At 42.0% G+C, this 25769-nt stretch overlaps 3 protein-coding genes across 4 annotated transcripts in view; 2 read left to right on the top strand and 1 right to left on the bottom strand.

Moving 5' to 3' along the window:
• Positions 1-6627, top strand: part of LOC128737605 (protein Fe65 homolog) — a 47544-nt gene extending 40917 nt beyond the window's left edge. The window contains exons 8-12 of one of the 2 annotated variants that reach the window (XM_053832280.1): positions 3807-3937; positions 3998-4197; positions 4257-4439; positions 4500-4667; positions 4832-6627. In XM_053832280.1, coding sequence (XP_053688255.1) covers positions 3807-3937; positions 3998-4197; positions 4257-4439; positions 4500-4646 — 661 coding nt within the window. In that variant the 3' untranslated portion in view covers positions 4647-4667; positions 4832-6627. Of the gene's footprint in view, positions 1-3806; positions 3938-3997; positions 4198-4256; positions 4440-4499; positions 4668-4804 lie in introns of both variants that reach the window. The other variant, XM_053832279.1, reaches the window with a different exon arrangement.
• Positions 6628-18822: 12195 nt separating this feature from the next.
• On the bottom strand, positions 18823-20937 carry LOC128737607 (methylthioribose-1-phosphate isomerase). The gene is made up of 2 exons (XM_053832283.1): positions 20734-20937; positions 18823-20649 (listed from the first exon to the last, which is right to left on the bottom strand). The coding sequence occupies exon 2, from the start codon at positions 20615-20617 to the stop codon at positions 19535-19537; it is 1083 nt and encodes a 360-aa protein (XP_053688258.1). The 5' UTR covers positions 20618-20649; positions 20734-20937; the 3' UTR covers positions 18823-19534.
• Positions 20938-23337: 2400 nt separating this feature from the next.
• Positions 23338-25769, top strand: LOC128737606 (uncharacterized). Its single transcript, XM_053832281.1, has 6 exons — positions 23338-23483; positions 23546-23881; positions 23943-24494; positions 24556-24807; positions 24881-25024; positions 25110-25769. The coding sequence occupies exons 1-6, from the start codon at positions 23448-23450 to the stop codon at positions 25260-25262; spliced, it is 1473 nt and encodes a 490-aa protein (XP_053688256.1). The 5' UTR covers positions 23338-23447; the 3' UTR covers positions 25263-25769.

The following is a 25769-nucleotide window of genomic DNA, read 5'->3' as shown; positions in this document are numbered from 1 at the left end:
AGGCACGAATTCATCTACCGCTTCTAGCTCATGACCGTCAACGGTTACCGTCCGTGCAAAGCGCGGATTTGTCTCCTTTGATGCATTTGGTCTTCCTTTCATGTATTTGGTCTTCGACGCATTTGGTTTTTCACCTATAATCCTCCTAGGCTCCGCTTTCAGCCTGACATAGATTGCCTCCGCCTTTGCAATGTTTCTGGCTATGCTATCAAAGTAACCTGTGAATCCTAAAAGTTAGTTACTTCCGAGGAAAATTATGTCTCTACCCAGGTAACCAATAAGCTTTAAAATAAGCAGTAAATCAGTCGTTTATTAGCATCCCTAGCGTTTTATACTGCAGGTTGTTGTTTATCAGCTTTTTGACTGCATAACTGTTGTAAATTGGCATCCACAATTTTTTTTAAATTCTTCTTGTTGGTAACTAGCTGCAAATAAGCATTGCCAGCACTATAAGAGGGCTGGCTTGCTTTTAAATTGCATTGGAAATGCTTATTGGTTACCTGGGTAGTTTCAATGCCCGCTCGTCGGATCAGCCTCTCAAGAGCGATGTTGAACAGTATGTAGGATAAAGCGGTCAGCTTGTCTCAACCCTCGCCGCGTCTCGAAGGAACTTGAGAGTAACCCCGCGATGCACACGAAACAATCCAATGTTCGCTCTGATAATGCATGCTACTTTGTTCGGGAAACCGTATTCGTACGTTATCTGCCAGAGCGGGTCTCGATCGACTGTATCGTATGTTCCTTTGAAGTTAATAAAGATCTGATGCGTGGGTACGTTGTATTTCACACATTTCTGCATGATCTGTCGGTTGGTAAAAATTTGGTCCGCAGAGGGTGTCCCACAGCAGATTGCATCACGGAAAAACACTGTAGAAAATTACCCTTTGGGCAGTTTCTTTGGAAAATTTGGGTAGAAGTAGTTTAGAGTGTATTGTTTACAATGTATTTTTATCGCAATCAGTTCTTCGAAAATTGGAAGAAATGGAGTCACCCGAAAAGCAACGTCGCAGATTAATTTTGCGCAAGCTCCCTTGCAAGAAAATCTTCAAGGGAGGGACTGCATACGTACAAAGTGCAGAAGACTACAAATAGTGGCGAACGGCAAAATACGGTGGGAAAGTCACGGGCCCGGAAACTGTGCACCCAGATGGTGATGAAGCCTCATCAACTCATCATAAGTAATGAGACTTACGTCAAGGCGGATTTCCGGCAGCTTCCGAAGCTATTCTTCTTCACCGTCCAGCACAAGTTTGATATTCCGCAGGAAGAAAAGAAGCAGAAACTTTCAAAGTTTGCCAAGAAATACATGATTTAGCAAGCGATCTGCTCATGTGGCAAACGACACATCTACCTCAAGGAGTATCTACAGAAGGGTTTGCTTCCTCTGTTTAAGCAACACGAGGGCCCTGCGATTTTCTGGCCAGGTCTAGCTTCCTGCCACTATTCATAGGATATCCTGGAGTGGTACGAAGCCAACGAGGCCACTTTCGCACCCAAGGACATGAACCCCCCAATGCGCCGGAACAAATGCCCATCGAAAAGTACTGAGCTATTACGAAGCAGGCACTACGGAAGCATCCCAAGAAGGTCAAATCTGAGAAAGATATGAAGAAAAAGTGGGTTTCCATACAGAAAAAGCTGCAGCAGATGTTATACAGAACCTTATCAGTGAAGTTAAGCGTAAGGTGCGAGCATACGGTTATAGCATTGAAGATAAATGAAATAAATATGCCAAAAGTTTACTAACGGATTATATTTTAAATTATATTTTTTTTTGTCTGAAAGTTTGATAAGGATCCATTAACTGGGTAATTTTCTAAAGCGTTTTTTCCGTGATGCAATTTGATGTGCTCTTTTCCCCGATTTCCCGCTTGAATGCTCCGCTGGATCCCCTTACCAGTGTTGTTGCCTACGGTCAGCAGCGATCTCACATACACGAAGTCATCTACCACTTCGAGTTCGTTGGGATCCGTGGGAGGCGTGGGTTTGTCTCCTTTGAGCCCGTTTGATTTATGTACTTGGTCTTCGACGCATTTGTTTTTACCTCTAATCCTCGTAGACTCCGCTTTCAGCCTGACGTAGAATCGCAGGAGTTGGCTACCATTGGTGAAAATCGTGCCTCTCGTTTCGATGTCTACTCTTCGGATCATCACTACAGGAGCAATGTTGAACAGCATGCGAGATAAACCGTCACCGTGTCTTAACCCTCACCGCGTCTCGAACAGACTCCAGGATGTCTCCGAGATGCACACGAAACACATCACTCGATGCAATGTAGCACTGATTGGTCGCATTAGTTGGTCCGAAAGACCGTGTTCGTTCGTTATCTGCCATAGCATGTCTTGATCAACTGTATCATATGCTGATTTGAAGTCCATAAAGATGTGATGCGTGGGCACATTGTATTCCCGACATTTCTGCAAGATCTGTAGGTTGGTAAAAATTTGGTCCGGGTGGCACGAGCCCCCACGAAGCCCGCCTGTTAATTCCCTATGAAACCTTTTCGTAGATGGGACAAACCATCCTTTCCACCTATTCTTCTGATTACTTCTCCTCTTCCCAAATCCCAAATCCCAAATAGAATTGTTATTTGAGTTATCGCACTTGCCTGTTCTAGAATTTTGGAATCCACGTTCTATACACCCATAGACAGGACTGCGACGGCTGTTGTTCGTTGGCAGGAATGGCTCCACTGCGGTGAGTGGTCGGAGGCTACCATAATACCGAAGTCATTGCACCCCGGCATAGGCTAGAGTAGTATGCTACGCCAAGCGGGTCTAGATTGATGGTGAGCTCAGTGTGTAAGACGACTGATGTGCGCTGGACCGCCCAGTTAGCTTCGAGGTACGATGCTGGTCTAACAAGCCAGTCGTCGTATGTTCGAATCTCGGCTAGGCGGTGCTTGCTAGATAGAGTCAGTAGGATCGTTACATTCTAACAGCCGGCTGCGAAGTCTGTCGATAAAGAAGGGTAATGTCTAATGACGGTTTAAGCCCACGGCTTTGCTTTTATGTGCGCTAGCAGGAAGGGCTTGACTATGCGCTGAGAGGGCCAAAAGTGGAACTTTCTTCCAATCGTGTTTTGCTTTCATTTTAGCAATACAGTCCCTTCGGACCTCTTATTCGTTCGAACAACTCTTCCCTCCCCCCAGGAGTTCACGCAATATTGTCGATGCTCAGTCTATCTTCCACAACCTCAATAGAGATGTTAAACATTGTGCTTGCTGTTAGCCATAGCCTCGTCTTAATCCTCTGTTACTAAATGGCACTCGGGAACATTCTACCGGTAGTTTTTTCCTTATCGGGTATTAGAAGTCCGGTCATTAGTTATAGTAATCTGAGAACTCGAACAGTGAAAAGTTTGTAGTGTCCAACTCATGGACGGAAATTATGAGTTCGGATATTAAAATAAGGTACTAATAACTTATAGAATCGAAAGCGCAAGAAACGCGTGCATTCTACTCGGAAGCCATCTTTGCAATAAGTATCTTCGAAATATATGTAAAACTGTGCTGTGCTTAAAATCATAAACATTACAAAGTTAATATATACTAGAGCGTTGATCTGTTTGCTATGGCTGACTGCGAGGAATGCGGATGTACATCTTAACCTATTAAACAATTCTTACACGATTTAGACTATAAGGATATAAGCAGATCAAGAGTTCACACAGACACAGAATACTCAATATTTGAGCCGCAATTATTAATCTCATAACTTGTTTTAATTGCAATATACCTAGTTGTCACTGACGAGGTCGATATTCAAAAGCTAATTTTACATTTCTACCAATTTTTCTACCAACAGAGATATCTGCAAACGGATAATGATTGAACGTTCCCTCCAGCTCGACGCTAACAGTTCCAGCTCGAGCAGTTCTCGCTGCGCAATTCGTCCCACTGATTTGCCGACCGAAAATCGCCGATGGATTCGACACCGTAAGAATCATACCATTCGCAGTCCGGTTTTCGAAATTAATCGATTTTCTTGTTCCTCAGCGGCATCCTTTCCTACACCGATGGAAGAACCAAAAAAGGTGCTCAAAGCACAGTACATCGGTTCGACGGAGGTAAGCCAACCGACCGGAATCGATGTATTGAACGATGCTATCGACAAGGTAATAAATGGAGCAAGTGTGGACGGCTGGGAGAGTGTCAACGTGTCGGTGGCTCCAAGCATGATCAGTGTCAACACTTCGGTAAGGCGACGAACTTAGTTCCGACTTTCGTACAATGGTAAAGTGTGGCTTAATTACAGGATCCAGATGCGCGACTATTATGTGAATGTCGAGTGAGATACCTGAGCTTCTTGGGTATAGGAAAGAACGTAAAATGTTGTGCATTTATCATGCACACCGCGCAGGATAAATTTTTAGCACATGTTTTCCACTGCGAACCATCTAGCGGTGCATTATGTAAAACGATAGAGGCCGCCTGTAAGGTGAGTTTTTCATAGAGCTAGTCTGGAATGTAGAATGACTGATAGTTTAATATTTTGCAGCTCCGATATCAGAAATGTCTTGATGCTCATCCGGAAGGTAGTGGCCGCTATTCGGCCGACTCACACACGCCAGGAAAAGGAATTGGAGCAACTTTAAAAAACTTGATGAGCTCGTTCTCACTTAAAAAGGATAGGGCCAGTTCCTGAGAACGAGCAAAATCACTGCAGGTAACGTCTGGCTTCAAATAACTGTAATGTTTGTTGTTGCTTACACGTGAACAATTCCTCGTTTCTACCCGTCCTATCAACTTTTCCCTGGAAACATTGTACGAACACTTTGCAAACCCGTATTACCAACCGTGTAGTAAATCAAGCCCCCGATTGTAATTTAGGAAATCTGGTCACTTGCCCCAGAGCGGGAGGTCATCCCACATCGGCACCTGCAGTCGCCGTTGATAAGCAGAAAAATCTTCGAGTATCCCAGCAGTCCGTAGCATATAATGCTGCCAGCAGCCTGGCGAAAAATCACATTCACCACCAGCACTAGCCGCAAATCACCCTTATCTTCGCATTCCATTGCATCGGGCCCATCCACGGCGCTCTCGTCGGAATCTTTCTTCGTCAGGACGACGACAACGACGAATGTGCCGTCCATTAGCAGTAAATGTAGCAATCATTATGACGCAGCAGCAGCAACCGCCACCACCGCACCAAGAGCAACAACTACAGCTAACAGCAGGAATCAACCTGCTACCAGCACCAATTGCAAAACTATTTATGATAGGAACAACATTAACGATAGTACTTTAAACAACAAAACCAGCAAAGAAAATCCCCTGTTACCGTCGTGTTAGCAGAGTCACCTTTTCGAAGAAGGCAATATCAATAGCGAGTACCGCCCAATCGTAGACCATTATAATTTTGATTGGAGAATGCTTATAATAATTGCCAGTTGTCTAGCGGTTCAATGTGACTTAACAATGCATAGGGTTAATAAGAACATGTAGAAATAACAGGGTGCACCGTGTGACTGATTTGGAATGATTGATTTTTTTGCGCTCGTTGAAGCCCAATTGTTTGGACCCTTACGCAGTAAGTTAACGTTAAATATGTATATGTTTCAACGTATCAACAATGGATTCATTAGAAATAATTTATGGTAAAATCTTTCTCAGTCGATATACGTAATCTTCACGAAAAGTTTTTGCAGGATGGTTGTATAACAATATGCTCTGTGTGATGTACTTCATTTGCACTTGGTCAGGTGTGCCACTCGCTCTAATTTTCTTCCAACTTTATTTTACCCGATAATTATTTTTCTAAGCAAACGAGTGGGACTAACAGAAATAACACTAATGTTTCTTTGTTGAACTACTCGTTAGAATCTGTGAATTTGGAAGGACGAATTCTTTTCGTTTCTTATTTTTTCTCTGTTTATTATGTTGACACTGTGCCTTTGCATTTTTTTTTTGTTAATATCGTTATCGGCGGCTGTTAGTAAGGCCAAATGCACGACTTCTAGTCTGATGTTCGTGTCTACCAATACATTACAATGCGACTTTTTGCCGCAACATACTCCCCCACCAAATCCGACGTTTTTCACTATGACGATAACGCACGAATGAACGAATCGGAACGGAACGGATTAACGATATGAAATGTCAGTGGGTTAGCTTCCTTCTGCCTTTGGCGAACGACGTGGATGGCAATTGCCTTCTTGCCGTACATCACTCTTACTACTGTGAAGAACCAAAAAAAGAACTGTAGATGAAGTAGCGGAATTTATATTTCAAAGCGGCTGTGATTCACCCACACGGTAAAGCTCCACTGGGGAACTGATTGCTAAGCGACTGTGAAATCACCCACACCCCAAAGTTGCGCGTGCCTTGTAGTCAATGTCATCGTGTTGCCCCGTTGTTCGGAACACATCCACTTGGAATTTAGTGCAAGCAGCAAGCAAGGGAACCCATCCCCTTGCCGCTACCTCTTAGGGATTCAAAAGTATTCGAGAACATCTCAAACACTCGAGGTACTTATATCGTCGTTTTGGCCAATCGTGTCTGTTTTTCCGAAAATGCATAGTTGTGCATTATCTCTCATACGTGGTCTCGATCAACCAACTCGCACCTTTATCTCATTAATATTTTTGACGAGGTTAGTCTACCTTTATGTCATTTGCTTTACCAAGAGCTAACATCACTGCGGGCTCAGGAGTCGTGGCCCTCACTGACAACCGAGGAGCTAACTTATGTGAAGAGTAGCGATGGTGATATCGTATCTCGTTTACGCTAACGCTAGCAACTTGGTCTCGATCGATTATGTTCTGTGCTGACTTGAGGTCGATACACAAATATCAAGTGGGCATGTATTGGTATACTTATGACATTTCTATATATTTGCCGTATCGCGAAAATCTGGTCCGCCCCCGCTGCTCGCTGGTAATTCGATAGGCGGCGGTGTAGCACTTGGTAGAATACCTTAAACCTCCCAATTGGCCTCGAGGTATAACACTGGTCTACACAAACGAGTGGTTGTATGTTCAAATCACGACTGGGAGAGGCTGCTAGTGTCAATAGGAACGCACCATTAGCCCTGTAATTGTGCTATACTCTAAAGTCGTCCGCAGACGGAGCCATAGACGACAGGTAATACACCCGTATATGAGCAATTCGTGACCGTCGCGTCGCTGTTATAAATATTCGAGGAGACTTGGTCCTGCGCTACTCATCGCCAATTCCTCGGGCGTCTCGACACTCGCTAGATCCAGCTAGCTCATTGGGCCCCTCTGTAACAGATGCTGATGCAGTTCATGAAGAGAACATATTTCGATGTCCTCCGTCCCCGCTTGGTGATCGGCGTATCATAACTCTCCGACTTTTACCAGATGTTCGATGGGAATCTCTGCAACTAATGCCTGCAGCTCGTAGTTTATGCGCCTGGATTAAAAGCTGGATAGTGCCAATACATGTAAGCAACCACAAGAAATTCGCTTTATTTACAGTCTTATTACGGTTTTGTTAGCTAAGCATTTTTTTTTTCAATAGAACCAAGCGGCTTTAGGATTATTACATGGCAAGTACGCTGCGTAAAAAGCTGGATAGAAGCATCCAGCTTTTTACGAGTCATTATGGCGGACGCTACAATCTGTGCAGAAAAAAAACATGCGATGTATTACAGAAATGTCAAAAATGCTGTTTAAATATTACGAACACGAATTGTGTCCGTATTATTTAAACGGCCTTTTTGACATTTCTGTTTACATCGCACATTTTATTTCCGCACGTTCCTTTAATTTTTCTATGAGAACGTAGGGAAAAGAAATGTGCGATGTATACAGAAATGTCAAAAATATTGTTGAAATATTACGGACATGGACCAAACCTCGTGTGTTTTTAGTCTTGACCTTGAAATGCGGTCAAGCATATGTATTAATATTTTTGAAACGGTGGTTCTACAATTGATGAAGGGACGGTAGGGGAAAGTAATGATGTTCAAATATTACAAATACTTCTGCCATTATGGCTCGTAAAAAGCTGGATACTAAGCTTATCCAGGTGGCAGCACCTTACCTTCGAAGTCGTGAATACAAAAAATGTCAAAAATGTTTTTCAAATATAAACGCCGATTATGCTGTTTGCCATTATGGCTCGCAAAAAGCTGTATAATAAAATTCAAATTGTTACAAATTGTTAATTGTGAACGGCATAATCCGTGTTCGTAGTATTTCTGCTCTCTATTGAGCTCGTTAAAAGCTAGATATAGAAATGTCTTGCGAATGGAAAAGTAGGATTGATTTTAGGATTGACTGTTTACTGCATCTCTTTTCTTGCATTCACTGTGTACAGCAGAAATCCCAGGTTGGGAATAGACGGCAAACAACATGGGGAAATACGCTTTTTAGGCGGCGTAATTTGCGTAATGCCTCGTTAATTACAGCAATCAAGCCGATTTTCCGTTTTGTAGACGGGACAAATCACTAACCAGACCTTCCACCCTCTCGTCCGATAGTTTCTTCTCCTTCAAAAACCCCGAAAATTATCTAATGAAATGCCGTTACTAGTGGTTCCTTACCATGTTTGTAAAGTTCTACTGCGAGTCGGTCCTTTTCGTCAGTTCCATTTGTCTTAACCTATCTGATTTCTCGTTGTATGTCCTCGAGTCAGGATGCTGCTATCCGTTTGTTGGCGCTCCAACACTCCTCTTAACCTTCGTTTTGCCTCCTTGTCATTAGCCCGGAATAGTTATTCTAATTTTTCGCGATCTCCGCCCTCCTTTTGGCACTTTTTATTCCTCAGGATCGTGGTCAACTGGTGCCACACTCGTCGATACTTGGCCAAATGCTCCTTTGAGTCAATGCTTAGGTAGTCTCTCTATCGCTTGCAGGAATTCTCCTTCGAACCACAATTGGAATAATTACGTTCTGAGTTTGTTTACATTGAGAGATAAAGTTTTTAGATTTTAAAGGCCGGACAACACAACAATTCAGCAAACATGGAGGTACTATTTTTGTTTGACTGAGTACCAACAGCTTGCAGTATGATTGCTGACTCAATCAAAGCTGCCACCTGTCAACAAAATGTTGTTCCTCAAATGTTGCATTTTAATGTGGTAAAATAGTATGTGAATTATTTATGGTCAGGCCAGAAGAGTTTACGCTAATTGTGTAGTTTTTGGTTTTACATCAGAATAGCACATCAGTGAGCAGAGTTATTTGATTTTCTCAACCATACTTAAGACACGACATATCCCATCATTAAACGGAACCAAATCGGCTTGAAGGACTACATAAGAATTGTAAAGGTAGACGAAAAAATAGTGATTAGTGTATGTGCTTCAGCGGAATATGTGAACAGAATCTTTTCTGTATTTCATTTTATTTTTTCTAATTTACTTAACATTTATTCCAACCCAGACCAATAGTTAGTTTTTATTTATTGAATCCACACCAAAAATTGCAAACTTCCTGCAATCCAAAATTGACACTTTCGTTACGAACGAAATGAAAATATTGCCTACAGCGAAAACACGTTGTTTGTGGAAAAATGGCGTCTCTTTATTTGGATCGCCGAGGAGAAGAAAATGTAGTCATGCTTCAGAAACCGCGACAGACCAACATCCCAAACTATAGTACAGGAAGTGCGTTTTAGTATTGAAAAACGGATGTTGCAGTAACAGCAAGAAAACATTAGTCTTATACAACTGTCATAGTAAAAACTCTATGCACTAGCAAAGCTGGGAAAACTCATGCATTCGCGTCACAACATCAAGCATGGAAATGTAAATATAAATGAAATACTAAAAAAAATCTCAAAAAAAATTTCTTGCCTTCGAAACGAACAAAAAAGTATGTATTCAAACAAAAATATGTGACAAGAAATTATCTAGCTGAAACAAAAAAAAAGGTATATTTATAACAAAAAAAAATATTATTTTTATCTAGGAGCTTTTTGTGACTAACTATAGTGAAAAAAATGCGAGCAAACTTTGAATGTGAGCCTCGAGAAAAATGCTATTTATATTTCGCCAACCGGAAGTGCAACAGCTAAATTTTGTGGTTAATCCGAGCAATTGCTTCATTGGACAGCCTGAGCCTGATTCTGTTTCCCTAATTTTGAACAAAGCGAAGAATTGCAGCACTAGTTGACTGGAACAACAACAACAACAACAACAACAACAACAACAGGGCAAGCGTGGGAGTGAAACAATGTTTTTTTTCCTCTGGTAAACAACAGCAAAAATTATACACTAAAACAAAGCGTAAGAAATCTCTAAAACCGCAATGTTAGATATAATAACCCTAGGACATCCAGTGACAAGCTTAAACGAACAAGCGTAAAGCATAAAATAAACTTACAATAAACTATCTACGGCTTGCTTTTTGCACTTGTGCACAACTATAATCAAAGTAACAGCAAAAATATTAACAAACAAAATGGAAAAACCAATCATAATTAATGCTGCTACAGGAACAGGCTTGAAGTAAAATAATAAGCGCTAAAAGGCTTATGTGAGCTAGAATGAATGGCAATGCTTCGTCGTTAGGATAAATATTATACCAGCAGTTTGGCGATAGCGCTGGGGACAGTTTAGATTAGACAGAGCAATTTGTAAACTTTCTTCCTGAAAAATTCGTCGTTACGAGCTGTAGATCAGCTAGGCGTGTAACTGTTCTACTAACGAACCCTTTTCCGATCTCAATTACATTGAATATTGTGTATGACTAAGACCTACTAAGTCAGTAAACTGTTTCCAGCGAGTCAAATCAAGATGTCACGTAATCATTGCTTTTTGAGAAAGCTATAGGAAATCCGTGAAAAACGACTAACAAGATGTAACAAGAACGAGAAAATAGAAGCATGAAATGACTGCATCGCTTTCGATTATTATGTAAAATTGTATAAAAATAAACGAAAATCTGGAAAATCTAAACCAAGGCTTTTATTTCGATGAATATTTTTAAATTATTTTAAGCGTTTTAGTAGAATTTGCGAGTCAGCTTTGGAGTGAATAAAAGGAACGCTTAGAAAGAGGAAAGAGGAACGGTACACTTTCCAAGCAACGTTTCTCCAATGACCCTTCTTTACCTAATTTTTTGCTCCTTTCTCCCCCACGTCTTGCCTCCTCTGAGGTACTATAAACACCTTCGTTTCATTACTTTCTCCTACCGTGTTCTCCGTCGATTATAAAAAATCCTATAAAAACCACCTGGAACCACTCTATACTCCCCTATCCCCAGGTACTCCCCTGTTTGTGTATGGTTCCAAACGGGCCTCAGCTAATGTCATTTCCGGTAGTGATGTAACCGTGGATTTCTCCATAAAGATATCGGATCCTCCCTGCTGTCTGGTACCTACATCAACTTTGATCGCAACGATGTCCCGTTTCCTGGACTCAGCAGTGGGCATAGAGGTTTTGCAGTGGAGCCTTCAATGGGTTGGGAAAGGAGTTTCTAATGATGAGCAAAATACAGGCTTGCGTACTTGATTTGAAGGCGATCAACGAGAGAATGTGTATATTGAGGATACTATGCGGTTTCTTTTCCTACATCATCATAAAGCTGCACACCACGGGACATCAAGACAGTCAGCGAGCATATGAACGCTCAGGTCGGTAGGGAAGCGATGTATAGACCAGTGATCGGGTCGCATAGCCTTACACAATAAAACACGAACTATAACGGGCAGCATCAGTCAACGCGGTGCCGGTTGGGACGCAACCGGGCCTGGGGTCGACCAAATACCAGTCTTTGGTTGCACCGTCGGTAGTGTGCTAATAGGAACAGGGAGCACGTAGTGCACTGTGAATGATGACTTATCGAGCGCTTGTTAGCCAGTAATTGACTATACCATAGTTGAATAAGCTACTATTCAACAAAAATGTTTGTTGGGCAAAACCGGGGAAACCACCAGGGAATCCCTCATCGTATAGGCTTAGCTACCTACTTAACATGTTGGGTAAGTTGAGTAAAGCGAGACCGAGCTGACAAGGACGCAGTATGAATTTCGATATCGTCTTAAGGCCGAGCCAGCGCTAGCATCAAACAGCGTTGGAGCGAACGAGAAAGATAACATTTTGAAAATCTTGAGATGCTGGATTTTTTTCCAATCTCTCTTTGTTTCTCAGGGTCCGAGTTGATATCTTAAACCTAGCCATCTCTAGAATTGATTGAAAGTGCGTTGCGTTTTCGCAACGCTGGGAGGAAATGGGTTAAGGTCGGAATGTTGCCTGTGAGTGAATACTGTTACGGTTCGCGTTCGGAGGTGACCGATATGAATGTATTAAAACACAACCCGTACATTAAACAAATTAAAACTTAACTTTATTAAAATATAACGAGGTACAACTGTGCGAGTCTCATTTTCGCGGTAAAACGGAACAGGAACGTGAACGTCCTGTTGTCAGCACTGGCGAGCATCAACTGATGACAGCTGTCACTGTGACCAGAGAGCTTGGCCGTAACGATGTTACGAATGTCGACGTCTCCGACAGTAACGATGTAGGGATGCCCACGTCTCCAACATCTCCCCTCTAATTCAGCTGGTAAGGGTTGAACCGTTGCGAAGTCCTTCGTGTACGGGAAGAGCGGCGAGGAACCTGAACAGCTGATTCATTTTCGGTTGCAGACATGAAGTCGAATGACGAACTTGATGACGAAGATCATGTTGATTACGCTGGAACAACCGGTGCCTCCGCATGCGCTTTTGATGACTGCAAGCTTACTGATGTTGACTGTGCTGACGAATTGACACTAACGGGAATGCTGGTATTCCAAACATTTAGCAGGATACTGAGCGGTAGCTTCTTAAGTTTCTTTGATACTGGCTTACTGTGTGTGTTACAATCTCGAATATGATTTACGTGAGATCGTACCAGCTTGCGATCGTTTACCAAAACATTATACATTACATGACCAACACGTTCCAAAATTTTGCCTGATGTCCAGTGCCATTGATTTTTGATAAAAATTTTAGTGTACACATAATCACCTCTGCTGTACTGACGATTTACTGCAGTGTCACTTTTTGATCGATTATTAACGGTGGACGAAGATTTTCCAAACCGGTTTTGCATATGAGTTCTGCTGGTCTTTTTCCTGGAGTAGAACTGTTGAGTGCGCTGTGTTTGACTAAAAATGTTGTTGCAATATTCACTGATCGGTTCTCTCCATAAGGAGAACGCATCGAGCAAATCATTGCCAAGAAGATGAACTGGTTTCTTCACAACATAAAACTGTCCTTGCTGATGATTATTATTAATGAAGATATCACACTCAAACTTAAACAGAAACTGCAGGGGATCTCCTGTTGCTGTCGTTACTTTTTTCCTAGCAGTCGATGTTGGCGGTCTGCCTATTCTCTCCCACGTTTGTTTTGAAACAATACTGACGTCGGACCCAGTGTCCAACTGAAGTTGCACTTCCACACCGTTGAGCTGCGACTGTACGTATCGGCGCTTGTTGTTTGCTGCATTCAATGATACATTTACTGCTTTTGTCTCGTACCTCTCTGGCTGCTGGCGTTTACGGTGTGTTGCTTTCCGATTTTGTTTTACACTAGAACAATAACCTTCACGGTGCCCGATGATACCGCACTTTTCGCATTCGTGACTTTTATAATTGCAATCTTTGACGAAGTGCATTGCGCCGCAATACCAACAGGGCGTAGCTGGTATGGTTTCGGCACTGCTGCCAGAATTTACTGAAGGTTTTGACGGACGATTTGCGAACTGCTTTTTTCGACCGATATACTGAACTGATGACGTCGGTGTCGAATCTATCATTGCCGTGTCCCGTTTTGAACACATCGACCGTTGGCAGTTTTCCGCAAAATGTTCCAGGGTAATGTTGTTGTGCTCTGGACAGTAGTGGAATTCCTTTATGTTATTCGCCAGTGAATCGAGCATTATCTCAGGGTTTGATAGAACTTGGACATGTATGGACGACATAACTTTCCTGAAGAATTCCTGTTGCTGGTGCATTAGCTGCTGCTGTTGCTGTTGCATAAAGATCAGCTGCTGCTGCATCAATTGCTGGAAGAAATGGGCGAACGGTGCATCTGGAGATGGCTGTCCGGCTGTAATTGCACCATTCTGCTGCATTGTGGGATGCTTTTGACCTACTGTGGCTTGAAATAGGCCTTGCTGCTGACTAACTCCCGGTGGTTGCTGCTGCTGTTTGGGGTTATGTCCTGATGAACCCGCTTAATTGTCCACGTGGGTGAGGGAATTTTGACTGATGAGTAAATTCCTCGTTTCACTACTCGTCGCCACTGTTACGGTTCGCGTTCGGAGGTGACCGATATAAATGTATTAAAACACAACCCGTACATTAAACAAATTAAAACTTAACTTTATTAAAATATAACGAGGTACAACTGTGCGAGTCTCATTTTCGCGGTAAAACGGAACAGGAACGTGAACGTCCTGTTGTCAGCACTGGCGAGCATCAACTGATGACAGCTGTCACTGTGACCAGAGAGCTTGGCCGTAACGATGTTACGAATGTCGACGTCTCCGATAGTAACGATGTAGGGATGTCCACGTCTCCAACAAATACTACTGGTCACGGCGCGCCCATCTTTACCGTTGCACCAAGGGCAATATCGAACCTAAAACCAGCCGCAATTCAGTCCCCATCAAAAATTTTCCGGCGAATCCCGCGGTGCTCACACCATTCCTGTTCGAAATCTGGAAGTATCCCATTTTGTTTAGAGCATATTATTTTTTGAGTAAGCTAAGGTTTTGTAACAGGAACTCAAGCCAAAAAAATTAATAGTGTCCAAACTAAATAGGACGAAGCCTATTCCATTCTGAGGACTTCTTTACATAAAATAATTAGGTTTTAAGTTTTATTTTATCAAATTCTAGCTTAATTTAACCATAAATTCAAAAATTGTTAAAAAATGTATGAGAAAATTAAAACAATATTTTATCAACTGGTCGCCCGTTGCTGCATTGCTTCTGTTTTATCCTTGGGTTCGTTTTTGCGCTTCGTGTGTTGCATGCGAAAGTGGATGGGAAGTGTTACAGTACTATTTACACTACAGAAGGCTTCCGATTCAGCGATTCTCCTTTCCTTACGCCAACCACTCCACCAGCCCTTTAATCTTTAACGCTTCTTTTTGCTATAAAAATAAAAATTCTGGGAACGGATTCCCCACACACGCTACGCCTCCGTTTGACATTCCGGAACAGAACACGGAGTTTTGGCCATGGTTATAATAAATAAAAAATTGGCTGGCAAAGGGTGAACATGTGCATTCCATAACCTCTGTTCATTAACTCCTATTCCTACCTCCACGAAGTGCCGGCTGGGGTACGCAACCTCGGTTGTCGTATGCTAACAGGAAAGGGGGCACAGTGGCTCCCGCCCACATTAAGATGGCAGCCCCATCAGCGGGATAAGGACCTTAAGTTAACAGCCTACTGTACCGGAACACAAAAGAGTTACCGAAAATGGAAGAAGAAATCTCTCTGGATTATTGGCAACGATCTTTAGCATGAAAACACGGACACGAATCGGAACAGGGAATATACTGACCCTTGCCCAGCAGGGCAAGCTGGCTCAACTTGCAAGGGAAGCTAGCCGCCTGAAGCTTGAAATCATGGGGCTGAGCGAGGTCCGCTGGCCGGGTACTGGCGAACACAGGACATCATCCGGGCAAGTCTTGCTCTACTCTGGCATACGAGGTGAAAATGCTACTTTAGAAAGAGGAGTTGGATTCCTACTGAGCCCAGGGGCACATGCGGCCCTGATGAAGTGGGAACCAATAAATGAGCGAATAATCGTTGCCAGCTTTAGAACACGGGTTAAAAACCTTACGGCAATCCAGTGCTATGCGCCAACAGATGCTGCCGACCTGCAGAAGAAAGAGAGTTTTTACAGCGTGGTTGAGAAAATCCCGAAGGGGGACATCTAAATTCACATGGGCGACTTCAACGCGAAGATTGGCTCAAACAACGCGGACCTTGTACGCGTCATGGGACGCCATGGCCTAGGAGAGATGAGCGGAAACGGGGAGCTGTTTACAGAATTCTGTGGTAATAACGACATGGTCATTGGTGGATCGCTCTTCCCCCATAGACCAGTACATAAAGTCACGTGGGTTTCCCGCGACGGCCGAACAGAAAACCAAATCGACCACATCTGCATCAGCCGGAAATGGAGAAGGAGCCTTCTTGATGTACGCAACAAACGCAGCGCTGACATTGCATCCGACCATCATCTTGTTATCGCTGAGATACGTCTGCGTGTCGCACGTGTCCAACGACGGGAGGAGAAAGTTGGGTGCCGCTACGACGTCCGCCGATTGGAGAATCCTGAGGTGAAAAGGGTCTTTGTTGAACAATTTGAATCTCGAGCCTCGGAGTTGCCACCTGGTGGAACCGTCGAAGAGCAATGGACCGGTATTAAGAACGCCTTCATCACGACCAGTGATGAAACCCTCGGCAAAGCGTGCAGTGGGCGGGGGGAGTGGATTTCGGATGAAACTTGGAGGAAGATCGACGAGCGGAGAGAGGCAAAAGCCGGCATTGAGCGAGCGCGGACCAGATCGGCTAAGACAGCTGCCCTTCAACGATACGCCGAACTAGAGAGGGCTGTTAAATGTGCTTGTAGGCGGGACAAGAGAGCCTGGACTAACTCCCTAGCCGAACAAGGAGAAACCGCCGCCGCCAATGGTGATATCCGTTTGTTGTACGATATTTCTCGCCGCCTTAGTGGTGCCAGGATGAATACAAAGATGCCGCTAAAGGACAGAGCTGGTCAGCTATTGACTGACCGTACAGAACAGCTTAAGCGATGGACTGAACATTTTGAACAATTGTTGAACATTTTGTTATACTTTCAGTATAGAGGGTTAAACAAAATCAACATTCTCATGTTTAAATGTAAACACTTGACTAAGAAAACATTTGTTAACGTTGTAAGTAATTGTATGTGTAATGACGAAGATTGTTTAAATAATTGTAATGTTTTATAACAATAGTTGCTCCGAGGATGAAGGCATAGACCTTCGAAACGTCAGCCGAAAACGTAAAATAAAGTTTTCGTAAGAAACCCGAGACCGAAAAGCCACATTTTTTAATACAAATACAACGGTCTATTATAATTATCATTTTGAACAACTCTTCCGAGTTTCAAATGTCAGAGAACAACAAAACCAGCAGCGTATGATGCCTACAGTTCGTCGAATTAATCGCGTTAACTCGGAGGCGCCATCGCTGGATGAGATCAAGAGTGTTACGGTTCGGGTGGAGGAGGTGCCCGATATGAATGTAAAACACGACCCGTACATTAAACAAATTAAAACTTAACTTTATTGGACAACAACGAGGTACAATTGTGCGAGTCTCATTTTCGCGGTAAAACGGAACAGGAACGTGAACGTCCTGTTGTCAGCACTGGCGAGCATCAACTGATGACAGCTGTCACTGTGACCAGAGAGCTTGGCCGTAACGATGTTACGAATGTCGACGTCTCCGACAATAACGATGTAGGGATGTCCACGTCTCCAACAAAGAGTATCGTATCGTATTTCAGCTGAAATTCTCAAAGCTGACCCATCTTTGTCAGCCCAGATGATGCATCAGCTTTTCAGCAATATTTGGGAAACCGCAACTTTTCCGGTGGACTGGATGCAGGGCATATTGGTCAAAATCCCTAAGAAAGGAGACCTAACTGAATGCGGTAACTGGCGTGGCATCACGTTGCTCTGTATTACTCCCAAAGTACTCTGTAAGGTAATCCTCAATCGGATCCAGGAGAAGATCGACGCTACCCTCCGGCGGCAGCAAGCAGGATTCCGTGCTGGCCGATCATGTGTAGACCATATCACAACGCTCCGCATTATATTGGAGCAGATCAACGAATTCCAGGACTCTCTTCAGCTGGTGTCCGTTGACTTCGAAAAGGCGTTCGACCGACTCAATCACGAAAACATCTGGGGCGCACTTAGGCGTAGAGGAGTTCCAGATAAGCTAGTCCATCTCATCGAGGCTCAGTACGAGGCGTTCTCGTGCAAGGTTTTGCACGACGGCGTCTTGTCCGACCCCATAAGGGTTACTGCTGGCGTGAGACAGGGCTGCATTTTATCACCGCTTCTGTTTCTCATCGTTCTGGATGAGATATTAGTTGGAGCAATTGACAGTATACCAAATCGAGGAATGCCTTGAAATCCTCTAACGATGGAGCAGCTCAATGACCTCGACCTAGCCGACGACATTGTCTTGCTCGCACTACGCCGAAACTATATGCAGAGCAAGTTAGATGACCTCTCCGAGAGCTCCCAAGCAGCAGGCTCACAGTCAATGTAGCGAAAACTAAGTCTATGGTAGTGAACGCTGACAATTCCTCCAACTTCACAGTAGCGGGACAACAAGTTGAGCAGGTAGACGCCTTTCAATATCTTGGTAGCCAAACAACGCCCGATGGTGGTACTAAGACTGATATAGCCACACGGATCAGGAAGGCCAGGGGTGCCTTCGCAGGTCTACGAAACATTTGGCGCTCAAACCAGATCACTCCACGTACGAAAACCCGAATCTTTAATTCAAACGTTAAATCCGTACTGCTGTATACCTGCGAAACGTGATGCGTCTCAGCGGAGACAACGCAAAAACTGCAGGTATTCATTAACCGGTGCCTGCGATACATTATTCGTGCCTGATAATTGGATATCCAATGAGGAACTCCATCGTCGGTGTCATCAACGAAGGAGCTTAGCCAACGGCATCCGGGCTGTAGACGAGAACCTGTCCTGGCGATAGGTAAAAGCCATGGCGGGTAACCGTCAGCAGTGGAGATCTCTGATTTCATCCCTTTGTTCTGCCGGACCGGCGGACATGGACACATAAGTAAGTAAGTTATAATAAATAAGGAAAATAATGTGTTCAATTTATTTATTCCAATTTTATTCATATAATAACCTACTTTGAAAAGTGGTCAGTCGAATTCATACTGCACTGCAATAAACATTTTGGTTGAGTTTCGTTTTCACAGGTGCAGCTAGCGCTGTATGAAATCATATTTAGTTTCACACATATCTGAAAATAAAACAATCATATTTCATGGGGCAATTGAAACTATGACGTAGGTATAAGTCAAGGCTGTTTATTTTGTGTTGTCTGACATTTGCATATTGTAGTTAAATTCAGAGTAAAATGCAGTTCTGCATAGCAGTAGATATAGTGGTGTTATATGGGGGGGGATGCATTGGAAACGAGACTTATTTGAGTTGCTGTTGCTGCCAAAATCTGATGTGAGCCGTAACTTGTTTTGATTGTTTAAATCAACCATGTGCATGAATGTCTTTCTATCGCATGTTGTTACTACCTTAGTAAGATATAGAGCAATTCGCTGTGCAACTAGCTACTGTTCTAAACTATTTAATTCAAAATTTCATCCAAATTTCTAAGGAAAATAAAGGTACGTTGTGTCGGTTTGATGGCAACCGAACTGAAATTTGAGTTTAAATCAATAAAACCTGTAGAGATTGCAATGACTAAAAATCTGATTGTAACACTTTCATAACTATCTATGTAAAATTTCATTTTACATTTTCCTGTAGCAAAACGGAAGTCCGATCCACCACCATTATTCATTGGCTAGCTGCATTGCCGATTATTCTCTGAACAGCGTCACGAAGTTCAGTCGGCTTGAAAACGCCTTTTTCGGTGACGATCCCCGTAATAAGTTCCGCTGGGGTCACATCAAACGCTGGATTCCAACAATTAATGCCTGGCGCCGCGATTCTATGCTCTCCAACGTGAGTCATCTCCCTGGCGGGCCTCTCTTCAATGGTGATACGGTCTCCTGACGGAATTGCAAGATCGATTGAGGTGAAAGGTGCTGCCACAAAGAACGGCACGTTATGATACTTGGCAACCACCGCTATTTGATAAGTGCCGATTTTATTGGCCGTATCACCGTTAGCAGCAACGCGGTCTGCTCCCACTACTGCTGCAGCTATCTTGTTAGACTTCAGAAGCGAAGCTACCATACTATCGAGAATAAGAGTAGCTGGAAGTTTATCATGAACTAACTCGTAAGCGGTAAGCCTAGCTCCCTGATTATAAGGCCTAGTCTCAGTACAGTAAACATGTTCCAAGCGCTTGATTTCCCACAGTCTTCGTATTACTCCCAGCGCAGTACCGTAACCAGCAGTTGCAAGAGATCCTGTGTTGCAATGGGTTAATATTTTAATTGGCGTATCACTGGTTGTGTGCGAGAGAATTACATCTGCTCCATTCATTCCGATGGCTTTGTTGTCAGATATATCTTTTTCTAGCATGCCCTCAACCGCGTCCAAAAAATTTTGTTTAATATTTTCTAGCGTTATAGTTTCATCGTCCGCTAATTTATTTACTAAACTAAGCAAATCGTCAGCTGCTAGCTTCATGTTAACTGCCGTTGGTCGAGCTGAAATCAGATAGTTCAGTTTACCCTCAATCTCACGCCGAAAGTTGTTTTTGCTATCGAATTTCTCATTCTTCACTTCCACAGCTAAGGATAAACATCCTACAATGGCAATTGCCGGCGCACCGCGCACCTGCATCTTATTTATCACTTTCCAGCCATCCTCGACTCCTTTTACGGAAATATATTTCGACTGCGCCGGCAACAGAAGTTGATCCAAAACATCAAGCTCTCCATTCTTATAAATGATTGCTTTTAACGCCATAACTTCAGCTGAGTCACTCTGTTTTGAATTGTCTAAAACGAGACAATCGTTATTTGCTGTTGATAAGACTTCAGCGCTTGATATGATTAGAATTAGCCAATATAAATTATACTTACAGTACTAGACAGATGTATAGGTCGGTCTATAAATTTGGCACTCAGCAACAAAAATATCGTTGTATTTACCAGAAAGTTACAGATTCGAGCTAGTGCGTTTATTGTTCCTAAGTCCTGTTTAAACTAACCGATTTGAAATATCAACAACTTTTTAAAGAACACGGAACACGCTTGTAATCTTGTAATCGAAATCATATGGTTGCAGACCGCACGCACCATCCAGTCCAGAGATGCCAATAGATTTCAAAAATGTTTGAAGTAACTCGAAAACATCGAAAACCTTCCACTCTTAAATATTTTTACCAAGATTTACAAATTAATTGAAACTACTATGAAACCCTGCTTATATGATCATCTTTAATATGAACATTTCTGGCTTTAGTTTTCAGAAGGTCGAATAATCAACCCTTTTACATGCATTATGCGACCTTTTGAAAACTAAAGCCAGATCTGGACCGAATTTGGTAATTTGAAAGTGCTCACATTAAAAAATAATCAAACATCATCCATAATTGACGCTACTGTTTTACCTGACTCACTGCGAATATGCGTATTATTGAAATAAAACGTAACCATACGCTTTATTCGTTTATAAAGCATATGCAGTTAATATCGATAACAAACGATTTTTTGTAAGTTGTGCTTTTGTTATTGCATTTAATTTGTAAAAAGTTGCATAAATAACAATTCAGTTTCACAATAAAATTATTGCGTACTACTGGCACATGAAATATAACGTTTAAGTACGTTATTTTTAGTGATCAAAATTAACGATATTTTCGATACAAGGGCGATATTTTTCGAAACCTTTCGAACCAACACGATCCCGCGAATACAACGCATTTCGCAGTGAGTCAGGTAACACAGTAGGTAGGGCAATTTATAGCTCATATACTAAGAAAGTTTTTCGTATAGTTTCCGTGTCCCACATACATTTTTGCAATGTGCCCAGTAAATGAACTCTATGTGCCAAATAGTTGTTCTTTGCAGATGTACCTGGATTAATCCACATTATTTTCTCTAATGCCAGTGTATATGACAAAACAAAACAGCAACATTGCCGTTATAGCTCTCCCTTTTTTACTACAGCAATCTCACTGTGTCGCACTTTTTGTGCCACTGCCAATCGCACTTTTGGACTGCGGTGTCCAGTAAGGTGCAAAATGCGGCATATAAATTTACGTGTACGCGAAGAATTTGCATATACCATTTATATAGGTTATGTTATGTAAATTTCTGGGTAGATTGTGTTTATATGTGGTACATGATAATCATACGGAATTTCATTTGAGTGCATATGTAGCTTATTCCAGTGCAGTGCTCTTTTTTCGACCCAGGAAAACTTAGCGGTTAAAGCATAGAGAATAGACATTCGGGCTTTTTTGTGTAAATTTTGTTTGCATGTAATTCTTTTTGTTTTGTTTGTAAAATTTTAGTAGTTTTCAGTGCCGTCTGGTCCAATGTGATATATACAGATGTGGCAATGTTGGTTAAGTGATGTTAGTGCAATGAAGAAATTTCATCATGGTGTGGGTGGGATCGTAAATCGACCAATTACGATGAAGCGTGACGTCAAACTCCAAAAACAAACCCCATTGTCCGACGCGGTTTGTTTTTGCAGTTTGACGTCGTTTTCTGATTTTTTGCTACTAATACCATCAAATGTCTTCATTTGCATATCTTTTTAAACCTCATTGCGTCTGGTCCAGGTATCGCCAACGGGATGGCAAGATTGTCATATTCGGTGCGTAACCGACATCACACAAATATGGATGAGGGCTTTAAAAAAACGGACGCTTTTGAACTACGAGGGGAGGGAGGGTTTATGTGATTTCAGACGTCCAAAAACAAAATTAAAAATCGGCAAAGTCAGCTATCATTCAGTTACAGCTTGATTTGAAAATAGCAATATTGTGGTAAGGCCTGATACAAAACGTTTAATCTTTTTTTTTTAATATTTGGAATAGACCAAATCAAGGTGACGTCATCTGGCAGATACTGGCGCCCTTGTTTACAAACAGACCGTAGAGTTCAAAAAAGTTTCAGCTGTTAAACGGCAAGTTTGTTGTTTAAACAGCATTAAGACTGAATTTAAAACGCCATTATGCCTGTAAAATGTTAAAACACACGCTATATTCGCTATAAACGAAAAGGAAAATTTTCCAAAATGTAAACAAGGGCGCCACTATCTGTCAATTGACGGTATGATGATTTGGTCTATTGCACTTGTGTTTTAAAGCCCCCCAGCACCCTTTAACCTGGTCGATTGACATCGTTTGTGAATGACGCCAAACAAGACATCGCTCGCCGTTGCCGAAGAAAACATCGAAATCATCAGGATCAGGATTACCAGATATGTTGATTTACTTATGATTGTTACTTAGTATGCTAATGTAAGATACAGGTGTTTTGCAGGTTTTGCAGCATGTTTGTTGGATTTCGTAATAAAACGTTTTTAGATGTGCGCACTTTTCTTCCCAATATCCCCTTGTTAAAATCGTTTTCTGCAGGCTGTGCTACCTAACTGAATATTTTTATTACCAATTTTAGAAGCACTTTTTCATTAAAATATCTGGCATCTCTACTCTGAACAGTGGGTGGCTCTGGGAGGGCTAAAGGAAAGTCGAAAGCTGGTTGTTTTGGTTGCAATTTATTATTGATTATCTCCAGTCGATAAACCAAAAAAAGTGAATTGTTATTAATTTATATTTTTGATGGAAGCAGTGCACATTGATGATCTACCAGAGGAGGTAAATGAAAATAATCCGATTTGTTATAATAGCGCTACCAAAATTGTCCTTATAATTGCCAGATACTTCCGTACATATTTGATCACCTTCCATTGCAAGATTTGAAAAACGTTTCGCTGGTATGTCGATTGTGGAGCCAGGTGGCCTTTTCAGGACGATTCCTGAACCGAATAATGCTCAGATTAGATTTTCGAGATGGGATACAAAATCAGTACGAACGGTATCTGCTGAACAGTGACCGAGCGTACCGTCACGTTGGTTTTTATTATCGAAGTGACCAATTGGATCTCGATATGCTGCTGGCGGTGCTTGAAAAACTGGAAGATTCAATTATAACGTTGAAAATATGTCCTAACTATTTTATAATGCTCCCTGATTTGCGACAAATATTGATGCAGGTGAGTTTCTCTAGCGTGAAACTCTAGCGTGTTTAAGCTCACTAGTCTTTTTTTCGTTAAGGTTCCCAATCTTGAGAGTCTCTTTATTGTGTCTCGAATATGTCCCGATTTAAGCAGGAGAGATGCAGGAATGTCTTTTCCAGTGATGCGAAAACTGAAACATCTGTACTTGGAAAATGACGGTGGTCTGCAATTGGACGAAATTGATTTTCGCACTATGACCCCCAACATTGTCAGTTTAGATATGGACTGCGATTCGGAACGAGCGCTGACCGTGTATGACCATTTTAGTTCTCAGCTGCGAGAGTTGGCAGTATTTTTTAAGCGTGATGACTACTTTCTGCCTTTTTGTGAACTGCGCTTTTCCCAGCTAGAAGTGCTAGATTTCTACAGTGACGATCAACAGTTTGATATTCCCGAATCGGTGCGGATGGTTTGCAGGTTTTTTCAACGAATGCCAAAACTGCATAAAATAACGTTACGTTGCAACATTAATGAAGAAGTACTGATGGCCATCACAGAGAGCTGTCCAGAACTGAGGACGCTATACTTGAAAGGGGACAACTTGGGGGAAAAATCTTTCAGTCATTTAGGACAACTGAAGAAATTGAAGGTGAGAATTATAATACTTTCCTAAGTATGGTAAGAATGTATATTGATGATTTCCTTGACAGAGTTTAAAAATTGAAGGCTGGATAAGGTGTAACATTTTGCAAGGTTGCAAACCAATACCGTCTTTAGACCGAATGTATCTGCATTCGGTGCTGGTAGATGATACACAGGGTTTCTTTCGATTGCTGAAAGATATTGCACCAAATCTTCGCACACTGGAAGCTATCGAGTCAGACATAGATGACGAATGTCTGAAATACATTAGTTGCAACATTGCGTCCTTGCGATGTTTAGTTTTGGAGTTTTGCCCTAATGTAAGTATGTAGTTAGGAAAAGTAAAATCAGCAGACATTTCAGTAACCATATGAACAATATTTTTTTAAACAGCTTACTGAAGAGGCCTTCAGTTTTCTCGACCGTCTCAAGCAGCTGCACGAGCTCAAACTAGGGTACCTTGACGTTCCTCAGAACTTGTTCGAACTAATGCCACCAAATTCTGTCCGTCACTTTTCTCTGTACCGCTGTGATAAAGTAAGCACTATTTTACGACAAATAAACTAGGTTTTCGAAAATATTAATATCGTATTTCTGTTCCTTTCGATTCTCCCAATTGCAGCTCGATAATGCAGCGCTTCCGGTGATAGCGGAAAAATTTCCCAATCTGTGCTACATGGAAATTGCGAGTTGTCATAAAATCACACTAAAAGGGGTCGAAACGATAAGATCCCTAATGCCAAATGCAGAAATTGTAAGCTTTATGCTTTTCTAGCTAAACGGCAAAACTACCAGATACTACACCGTCTTCTTCGAACGGTTGCAAAGTAAACGGGAACGAGTACAGCAGGAAACGTAACGGTTTCGCATTCTGTGACCCGAAAGTAAATTTACTAATATGCCTAACGAAGTACACTTGCTTTGATGCGAGTTCTCATTCGGTGTTAATGATTCAGCTTTAGAGCTCGAATTTCTAAATTTCTAATAGACTATTAATAGAAATAAAAAAAAATTGATATGAAATTTTAGAGGTATTATAAAAAGTATGTCTCAACGGACAGAAGATATTGTTGCAAACTAACACTTACATTATTGAATTACTGCATATCGCATTCTCGATTGAATATGAGTGGACTTAATCAGTGATCCATCGGTTTTGCTCCCGAACCGGTTTTGAGACCGAATAACTGACTATTTTTTCTTATCGTTCTTTCTTAGTGACCGCGCAGTAAGAAAATTTTTAGATTATGAGAAAACAATAGTCCAAATATACTGGATAGGA

Source organism: Sabethes cyaneus, chromosome 2 (genome assembly GCF_943734655.1).
Source record: "Sabethes cyaneus chromosome 2, idSabCyanKW18_F2, whole genome shotgun sequence".
Taxonomy (NCBI): domain Eukaryota; kingdom Metazoa; phylum Arthropoda; class Insecta; order Diptera; family Culicidae; genus Sabethes; species Sabethes cyaneus.
The sequence above is the reverse complement of the archived record's forward strand: the minus strand, read 5'-3'. Positions and strand labels throughout refer to the sequence as shown.